Source organism: Coregonus lavaretus, assembly GCF_964263955.1.
Source record: "Coregonus lavaretus genome assembly, chromosome: 24".
NCBI lineage: Eukaryota > Metazoa > Chordata > Actinopteri > Salmoniformes > Salmonidae > Coregonus > Coregonus lavaretus.
Window position 1 is genome coordinate 22,667,779 of NC_140011.1, and position 9,784 is coordinate 22,677,562.

Consider the following 9,784-nt stretch of genomic DNA (forward strand, 5'->3'; position numbering starts at 1 on the left):
ATAGCCTACATATTAAAGCGTCCATGATTTCACACTAAAATGTAGTCAATGTTTTGATGACAGGGCCAGCCCTGCCGCTCTGCACACGAGACAGTCATTTCTTATGGACAAAGCAACTGAGACTCGGGCTACTTTTCCTTCCAGGGTTCCACAGACCGACGGATCGCACTAGTTCTGATGATGTTGACATATTCACACAACATTGACTGAGGCAGTTTTGTTTCACCGCAGCGTTGAGTTCCAAACACCTTTTTATAAGACTGAATTCTGTCCCCTCCACCGGACCTGTTAAAACCACGCCTACGAAGCCACACAATTGGTCAGAAAGCGTCAAAGAGCCAATCAACAGAGCCCAGCTTCTCGTAACATGCAACACATCCATATAGTTTCAAGCCTATGGGGCACAGAAGCGCTAGTAATATCTTGGTGCTGGGACCTTACCACCTCTCTGCAGTCAACGGACTCCTTTCTCCGCATACGTTTTTACTGAAATGTGTGTGTGTGTGAAAGAGAGAGGAAGAAATAGTGTGCGTGCGTGTGAGGGTGCATGTGTGGAACAAGTAAAGACAGAGGAATTGTTCCACGCTATCGAAATATTTCAACACATTGCTTTTGCAGCAGGACTGAAGCCAATGAGAGCGAATTCATTTTAAAAGGGATGCGGATATTATAAACAACATCAAGAAAAGAACGCAACAGTCAATTAAAACGTAGTGACTCACCCTTGTTGGTTCAATTCGAAAATTTTCGCAAGACAACGCATAGAAAAGTGTTCTCGGAAGAAAATCTTTATCTCATCACAACTGAAGATTAATGGAGTGCGTATTGTCATTTCTCATTGCAGATACTCTGTTGGAACTTAGCGAACGACAGTAAAGAAAATTCACACCGCCCAGTCGAAAATAAGTGGATGCTTATTTCTGCAGTGGTGACAGTAGATTTCTCAAGACTCAACAAGTTTTGCTCTTCAAGAAGGCTGCATAGACTGACTATAGTATTCAACTAAATAAATCCATATATTTGGTACCTGCCTGGACTTGGATGAGCTTCCTGATGAGAGATCCAGTCATACAAGGAACGAGTATGGCATACCATCCGTTTTTACCTCACCGGGGTCCGGAATTTGCCATGAGTGCAATGTTGGGTCACCAGCCTCCCTTTTTTCCGGCTCTGGCGCTACCTCACAACGGCTCCCTCTCTCTCCCGGGCGCCCTGGGAAAGCCTATCATGGACCAGCTGATGGGCGCCGCCGAGTCCGGCCTCCACTTCTCATCGCTTGGGCACCAGGCAGCCGCAGCCCATCTGAGGCCTCTGAAGACCCTGGAGCCTGAAGAAGAGGTCGAAGACGACCCGAAAGTTCACCTGGAAGCGAAGGAACTTTGGGAAACTTTCCACAAGCGAGGCACTGAAATGGTTATCACGAAATCCGGAAGGTAAGATCAACTTTTATGTATTATAATATGACATATTTATGTTCTGTAGCTGAATAACATTAGTCTGCATTTTGTTATTATGAAGATCATTCTGATCATCAATACGATGGCATTCCAATAGAAGGAATGAATTTATTGATGTGTGCTTGGAACTGGACCTCCGGGAATCGTGGTCAACATTTTAATTTCAAACTGGTTCATTTCTCATGGTTATATTTGTGTAAATCAGCTGAATATGACTATAGCCTAACTGTCCTATCGACAGAATCTGTATGGTCACAGACACATTGCATGGGAATGTAATCTCAACACGAGATAAAATAAAGCCCAACCCAAACTATAAAATATACAACACATAAGGCTGTAACATTTTAACTTGGAACATCTTATGACACGTGGTGAATATGAAAACATGAAACAGTGAGCGATTCTAAAATGTAGGCCTACGCTACTACAAAAAAATATCTGTAGTTTGAAGATGTAAAGTTCGGACAAAATACTAGGCTATAAAACTGAAACATGTAGGCCTATATGTTATGATAGAACGTGTATCTAACAAATGTTATTAACAAAACAAACGATTACCTGCCGTAAAAATACAGTTACACAATGCGTGCTGTACATGTTATGCCATTTTTTATTTTTTATAGGCGGCAGATAATTGTATGGCATAGGTGTAGGAAGGCCTACCTCTGTTTGATAGAATAAGTTCTGCATACATTCAATCTTGTGGCTGACGCATATACGTATGCTATAGGCCTAAAAATAAATGTAGCCTAATATTTGCAATAATTTTGTATTAACAGTATGTAACATTGTCATTATCCTAGATAGTATAATAGCAATGCAAATATGGCTGCTCCATATATGTATAGGCTATCAATATTCTGTCACAGTGTCAAGTAGGCTAGTTTACTGTTTTTAAGTGATTTTCTTATTCCATTTCACAGGCGAATGTTCCCTCCGTTCAAAGTGAGATGCACTGGCTTGGACAAGAAAGCAAAGTACATTCTGTTGATGGATATTGTTGCAGCGGATGACTGCAGGTATAAATTTCACAACTCACGTTGGATGGTGGCAGGGAAGGCCGACCCCGAAATGCCAAAGAGGATGTACATTCACCCGGACAGTCCGGCTACTGGCGAGCAGTGGATGTCAAAAGTCGTAAACTTTCACAAACTCAAGCTGACGAATAACATCTCCGACAAGCATGGATTTGTAAGTTCATCTAATGTATGTTTTTTTCTTATTTGCATGCTTATAAACATTTCTGCCATGTATTATTGTTATCATGATTGTTATTCGTAGGCTATTATCAGACGTATTATTATTATTAGCCAAATAATTATAACCCCATTGACGTTGCTTCTCTGTGGCCATGTCTGGCCGAGGGCTGAGAAGGCTTCACCAAAATATACAGGCCTCATTTCAATTGAATAGGTTTGTGTCCAACATGAGGTCTTAATATTTTCACTGCAACATGTTTTCCCAACTTTTATATCATGTCAAGCTATGTGGTAATTCTACTGCTTATATTATTATTATTATTATTATTATTATTATTATTATTATTTTTATTTATTTATTTTTTTAAAAAAAATTGGGGTGGGTAAATGCACTGTTGGTGAGAGAAATTGAGGAGAATGTTCTAATACATTCCATTTTACCAAGTAGGCCTGAACTACGATTGAGGACTACATCAAATGACTTATCTTCATCAAAAGGCAGAAATCAGTGTGTGCTTATCTTTTTTAAATCTAGAATTCTTTACTGTTCCAGACCATCCTGAACTCCATGCACAAATATCAGCCCAGATTTCACATCGTGAGAGCCAACGACATTCTCAAACTCCCCTATAGCACGTTCAGGACTTACGTTTTTCCTGAAACGGATTTCATTGCAGTAACGGCGTATCAAAATGACAAGGTAGGGAGAATTACACTTTATTCGTTTATTTTCATGAAATACATTAAATAGTTGGATACTTATTTTGCATACTTTTTTGTCAAATAGTTTATATAGCCAATAGCACTGCGCCATTTGCCATCATAAAATATGAAATATGTCATATTTGTTTAGTCTTGTTTGAGTGTTGGGCCTACAAACTATCGTGTTCGATACATGTAAACGTCATCTCATGCCATGTTTCATACTAAGCAAACTAGGCTAGAATGGGTCAGAATTCTCAGGAATGTATGTTATACAGGTTATCTTAATTATATTTAATCACATGGAAATAAGTTGGCAACGATCCAGACTGTGTGTGTGTGTGTGTGCACGTGCGCGCACGCGTGGGTGCGTGCGAGAGAGAGACAGAGAGAGAAAGAGAGAGAGTAAAGAAGCAAGGAGGGAGGGAGGGAGAGTGTGAGAAAGAGAAAGAGAGGGGGAACAGAATGTGCAGTTAGTCAGAGAAAATGAGCATTTTGTTTATAACCGGCTGGGCTGGTGGTAACATTTAATTCCACATGTGACACACCGCTAATCAAAATCATATCTTACGGTGGCTCTTTGATAAAAGGGAGAAATGTTAGCTAAGTGTTACCTCTGGACACTTGGGTCAAGCAAAAATGCAGTAAATGTTTGGCAGCCACATGGGCGGAGGAATATTGTCAATCCTGCCCGCATGGGAGGGGTAGAAGGCGAGAAAAAGTGAGTGGGGGAAAATAATGTGATAGCTCTGCGAGAGTTGACATACAGTACTATGCATTGCACATGGATGTAAAATATCTGCAATGGTGGAGTGGGGGCGGGGGAGGTTCTGAGTGTTAGGGGTGAGAGCGGGTGACCTGGCTGGAGAGAGAGCGAGTGTGTGTGCGTGTGCGCGCGTGTGCGCGCGCGTGTGTGTTAAAAATAAAAAAATTCCCCTTTTATAGCATCAGACCTTTGTCTCATCACTAGTTTGAGATTCAATTATCAAAGAATTTCCAACCATGCAGATGATGGCTCAATTAGATATATTTTTGTTTGAAATATTCCACTTCCTAGGACTTAAGAGTTAACATATAGAGAGCTATGTGCAGACATAGGCTTATGAAAAATGATGAATAAAGAATCAAGGAGAAATGTCACTCAATTTACTTCCACGAAAACTTCCCCACAAAACCTAACGAATATTTACAACTTTGATTTTCATTTTTTCAGATTACACAATTGAAAATTGACCATAATCCTTTTGCCAAAGGATTCCGTGACACTGGCAATGGAAGACGAGAGAAAAGGTAAGGAGTAGAAGTAACTATTCCCTTAGTGTGCTACAAAAATTTTACGACTCCTATAGTCAGATTTTATAGACACGAAGTCTGACAGTGATGTTAGTGAATTCCAAAAAGTCCTTGCAATTGCAAAGGGAAATCATTTTATGACAATCCCTTCAACCTAAATTTATACTATGTCTTTTACGTTTTATTTATGAGTTGGAAAAGGTAATAGACATAGCTTATTATGTTGTATTTACATTGTTATGGTTCTCAGAGTGCAGAGATCGCAAGAGCAAAATGCAATTTCGAAACTCCTCCAGAAATAGTGTAGCGTTATTGATAGTTAGCTCTTCAGAAACTTTTCTTGAACTATGTTGACAACAGTAATCAAGAACAATGTTTGGTATGTGAGTTATTAGTTGTCTGCAGTGGGTTTGAATAGATAGATTTCTTCGAACAGACATATATCTTGATTGATAAAATGCATCTTCATAATCTGCCCTCAAAATTAATTGCAGGCCTGTGAATTTGCATATTAGCCGTCTACGCATATATGGTAGCCTACATAAATTATTGGCTAGTTTTTGACACAGGAATAGTAGTGATGACTAATAACCTGTGTGCCTAATGTAGGAAACAGCTGGCCCTGCAGTCAATTCGCTCATACGAGGAGCATCAGAAAAAAGAGAACGGGACGTCCGACGACTCCTCTGGCGAGCAGGCCTCATTCAAGTGTTTCGGCCAGGCCTCGTCTCCCGCGGTGTCTACCGTGGGGCCTCCCAACCTGAAAGGTAATTGAGCCCAGAGCCTCTGCTTGGATTAAGACTTAGAGCTACTTTCTGCATCTCACAGCTCACAGACCCACATAGCATAGTAGCCTATGCTTGTAAAAAAGTGGGCAGAGAAATATTTTCCAATAAGTAGGCTACATTTTGGATTTAGTTTGAATTCAGATGAATGTCTTTCGATATCAGTAGGCCTATTGTGTTGAATAATTGCACTACAAATTATTGAACGTTATCTAGCACCAACAATAACCTACAAACTATATAACGTTTATGTAGGCTAATTCTTGTAATTCACATTCACAGGATGGATCTCATGTTCATGCTAAGCATTTAGCAATCAATTGAGTAATATATCTGCCAAAATTATATAGCCTACTGGATAAAGAATAAAATAAAATATTTTTAAAAACTCTCGAGATGTAGGCCTAGGCATAGTCACAAATGTATGTATGCCTGTTATCTGAACGACACACCATCACCGCGGTTAAAACGAGGGACATTTGGAGAACGTGATCAGTAAGCTGAAGGTTTATCAAAAAATTAAATGAGTAGCCTCTGGATTTCAATGTAGCCCAATACATTATGGAATAAGTATTAGTCCCCATAATATTAGGCCTACTTACCACGATTAGCAAGAAAGTGTAGGCAGAACGCGCATTAGGCTAACGTCCTCCAAAAGAGCATGGATTAAAAACTAGGCCTATTTGTTAATGTGAGATATAGGCTAATTAAGACCTATACTGATTATATATCTAGTTGTCAATTAATATTTCCACATCGTAGGCCTATGCCATCGAAAGTCATGAAAAATGTAATCACCGTATGAGGTCCATCCCTCATCACGTAGCCTATAGCCTAGCCTATGATAATTTAATAGGTCTATCTGAAGAATAAAACTCAAAACGAAATTAATACTGATTAACTCAATTAATGAATAATCATTCCTCATTTATCACTAACTTCTGACTCATTCCTGATAGATTTTTGCGAGAGTGATGAAGACAGCGACGATGAGAGCAAAGATGGCAACCTAAAGGATGGGCCGGACTCCAGTAAGATCTCAACCACCACGGAGGATGGGAAGGATCATGAGGCGAGCCCGACTAAAGGCCATCAATTCGGTGTCAATGATTCTATCCGCCGGTCTCGGGAAAGCGCCAGGCCTGAGAAAAGCCAGGCGGACTCACGACAGAGCCCAATCACGGTTATCTCCAGCACCACTCGGTCCGGAGAAGACCGCAAGAGTCCAAGTGGGGACCTGCCCAAAGTGGACGAGTGCAGGTCTATAAGCAAGGAGAGCTACATGCCTTTGACTGTTCAAACTGACAGCAGTCCACACTTAAGCCAGAGTCACATGCATCATTTTGGATTTCCACCGGGTTTGGCGGGACAACAGTTTTTCAATCACTTAGGCGGCGCGCATCCCTTTCTTTTGCACCCCAGTCAGTTCAACATGGGAGGCGCGTTCTCGAATATGGCCGCGGGCATGGGCCCCTTACTGGCAGCGGTGTCCTCCGGAGGGGTTAGCACCATGGACACGGCCAGTATTGCGTCACCCTCGCAAAGCCTGACGGGAGCTCATGGACTGCCTTTTCATCTGCAGCAACATGTCTTGGCATCACAGGTAAAACCTGTTTTATTACCACCATCAGTACAGTAATGCCTGTGTGCTCGCGTTTTTCGTTACATTTTGACTAATATAGCCTACTGGACTATATATGTCAGCACAGGTGTTCTCGTCTCCATTAGTTTATGTGTAAATGTCAACATGGTGTAAGAAAAAAATAGTGTAGGCTAATTTCCATTTCGTTTTAATAGGTTTTTCCTTATGGCGTTAAACGGCAATACAGGGGCATATGTTGGGATTTAGGCAGAGACCACCTAAGCGTTGCAACAATAGTTTTAGGCTATAGTGTTGATATTAACTCATGAATTAAGTCTGTGTTTTAGAGGAACATGGCGAATGTTTTAAATGCTTCACTGGTTCGGGGAAACAACTTATCTGAAATACATAACAGATTTGCTGTTTTACTATCTAGGCCTACTTTCAAAAAACGTGTTGCAGAAATGATTCCTTCTAAATTGCTATTTTCTGTACTTAATGAACAGCATCATAGGCCAATAGGCTATAAATAATTTGTATTTGCATTAACAATTCATGAACTATTTGCAAAGCTGCATAAAACACGATATCACATGGTGGTGGGTCTAGATATCGCCTAACACTAGAAAAACGAAATGTTTTGTCAATTTGATTCTCGGAAGGTTTTCATCGTTTTAACGTGTGCATATAACTTTATATTGTGCTTGTTTTAAGAATAAATTCTAGACATGTATTGGTAATAGGCTTCGGCCCTACACCACACTGTCATTATGAGGCCTAAACCATTACACTCAAGGCCACAGAAAAGCATAATCATGTAAATCGCTTTATGAGAAAGGGGAAAGTAGCCTACAGTACATAACATTTCCCATGATCGCTCACGTGTCTGTATTCATTATTCACACTCACTCGCTACATGACCTGCATTCAAGATATACAGAGACAGGGGTCAAGTACATTGCGACAAATTAAAGTGTAGCCTATTTTTCCTGTTTTGCTGTGTTTTTATGGTGCGTAAAAGCTAGCGTCTGTTGAATTATATTATATAGGCTATAGTTATACTTATATCCTTCCCCTCCTCTCTCCACAGGGTCTGGCCATGTCTCCGTTTGGGAGCCTGTTCCCTTACCCTTACACGTACATGGCAGCAGCCGCGGCAGCCTCTTCCGCAGCCTCCTCCTCTGTCCACCGACACCCTTTCCTGAACGCAGTGCGCCCCCGCCTCAGGTACAGCCCTTACTCCATCCCTATGAGCGTGCCGGATAGCACTCTGCTCACCACCGCCATCCCCTCCATGGCAAGCAGCGCCACCGAGCTGAAAGGGGATGGCATGGCCATGAGCCCCGTCTCGGCCACCCAGGACTCCACCTTGGAGGTCACCAGCCGGTCGTCCACCATATCGTCCGGCTCGGTCTCCCTGTCCCCAAAAACTTGCTCTGAGAAAGATTCCACTAACGAGTTGCAGAGCATTCAGCGCTTGGTCAGCGGACTCGATCCAAAACAGGACAGACCACGAAGCGTGTCCCCATAGATTCTAATGTTGTTGTTTTTGTTGTTGTTGTGATGATAATGATGATAAGTACCACGAGGACGAGTATGACGACACCCTTCTAGCGAATGCGGGTTTAGAAAACGGACCTATTGAACAGTTTAGATTTTGAAATGCACTTTGGTTATATAGCCTACACATCTAATGTATGCTATATTTCTCTTTTGTTAAATTAAACAACACTTTTGAATTTGTCCTGTTATTTGAATACCATACAAGTATTGAAACTGAAAGGTTGGCATGGATGATACTCACAGATCTAATGATAAGTTGCTGCTGTGTCCTATAAGTTTATTTTATGTCAGGTTGCTGAGGTAACGAAATTTGTTTGATTTAATATGCACTCTGAATTGGTTATAATTATTTGAATTCAGTTCCCTTTATATTATAGACTGTTGTGTTTGATGTTTTATTGCATAACTATTTGAAGTCTATCATTATGCTCATAGGGTAGGTGACACTTGCATGCCCTACAAAAAGATACGTCTCTTTTGTTATGGTTTATTTTCACCGAATTGAAATATGACGAATAAGGATAAAACATGATTAAGGCTGATCTTAAACCAATCTGGAGAAAAAAAATATTCCACTCCCTCCCTTTTTGCTAAGGATTCAATCAATTGGTCGTCGCTTATTGATTTTACGAACGAATTTTTCTGTATGTCAATTTATAAACACAGGATTATGGAAATCCATATGCTGGCACTTGTTTGAAGTAGGCCAAAACAGAACCGAGGTTATAAACTTCATGTGCGAGTGGCTGAGACTGTCCTAAAATCGCATGCCGAATACAGCATAAGTATCCAACTGGCAAAGGGAATCTGAAATAACATTGAAAAGGAAATATTGATTATTAATGTAAATAATGATATATACAAATATTTATGTAATTATTTCATATTGATATTGCGTGTAAATAGAACGGAGTAGTTTGTTTTTAGGGATCTGTCCTTAATTTATTGTCGATATACCTGTGTAAAGATAGTTTGTGGGCTATTATCCTTGTTTTTCCATCTGCCTTTTATATCCCCCTGAATATGGATTTACCTGTACCCCAAATATCCACAGAGCTAGTTATTTTAGCGGACACACTCATGTGCCATTGTACCTTTACCTGTTGTCTCGGTGTGTTAAGTGCTACTGTTCAGACGAATGAAAAGAAAGCACACTGCACCAACGGCTTTAAAAATTATGAATCATTTTCTCTCAAAAGA

At 40.5% G+C, this 9,784-nt stretch overlaps 1 protein-coding gene across 3 annotated transcripts; it reads left to right on the forward strand.

Moving 5' to 3' along the window:
• Positions 1-403: 403 nt before the first annotated feature.
• On the forward strand, positions 404-9,144 carry LOC311099788 (T-box transcription factor TBX3-like). 3 transcript variants are annotated; one of them, XM_084140534.1, is made up of 7 exons: positions 404-1,433; positions 2,384-2,666; positions 3,195-3,359; positions 4,575-4,651; positions 5,264-5,421; positions 6,399-7,042; positions 8,112-9,144. In XM_084140534.1, exons 1-7 carry the CDS (start codon positions 1,042-1,044, stop codon positions 8,550-8,552), a joined length of 2,160 nt encoding a protein of 719 aa, XP_083996660.1. In that variant the 5' UTR covers positions 404-1,041; the 3' UTR covers positions 8,553-9,144. The 3 variants fall into 3 exon arrangements, with proteins under 3 accessions (XP_083996660.1, XP_083996661.1, XP_083996662.1); XM_084140535.1 differs by having other exon boundaries at positions 3,213-3,359; XM_084140536.1 differs by having other exon boundaries at positions 2,384-2,651; positions 3,213-3,359.
• The last annotated feature ends 640 nt before the right edge of the window (positions 9,145-9,784 follow it).

Excerpts from the sequence above, each read along its gene's own strand:
- LOC311099788 (XM_084140534.1), top strand. The coding sequence starts at position 1,042 with ATGAGCTTCCTGATGAGAGATCCAGTCATACAAGGAACGAGTATGGCA. Across the intron at positions 4,652-5,263 it reads AATGGAAGACGAGAGAAAAG|GAAACAGCTGGCCCTGCAGT; the intron begins GTAAGGAGTAGA and ends TGCCTAATGTAG. Across the intron at positions 7,043-8,111 it reads AACATGTCTTGGCATCACAG|GGTCTGGCCATGTCTCCGTT; the intron begins GTAAAACCTGTT and ends CTCTCTCCACAG.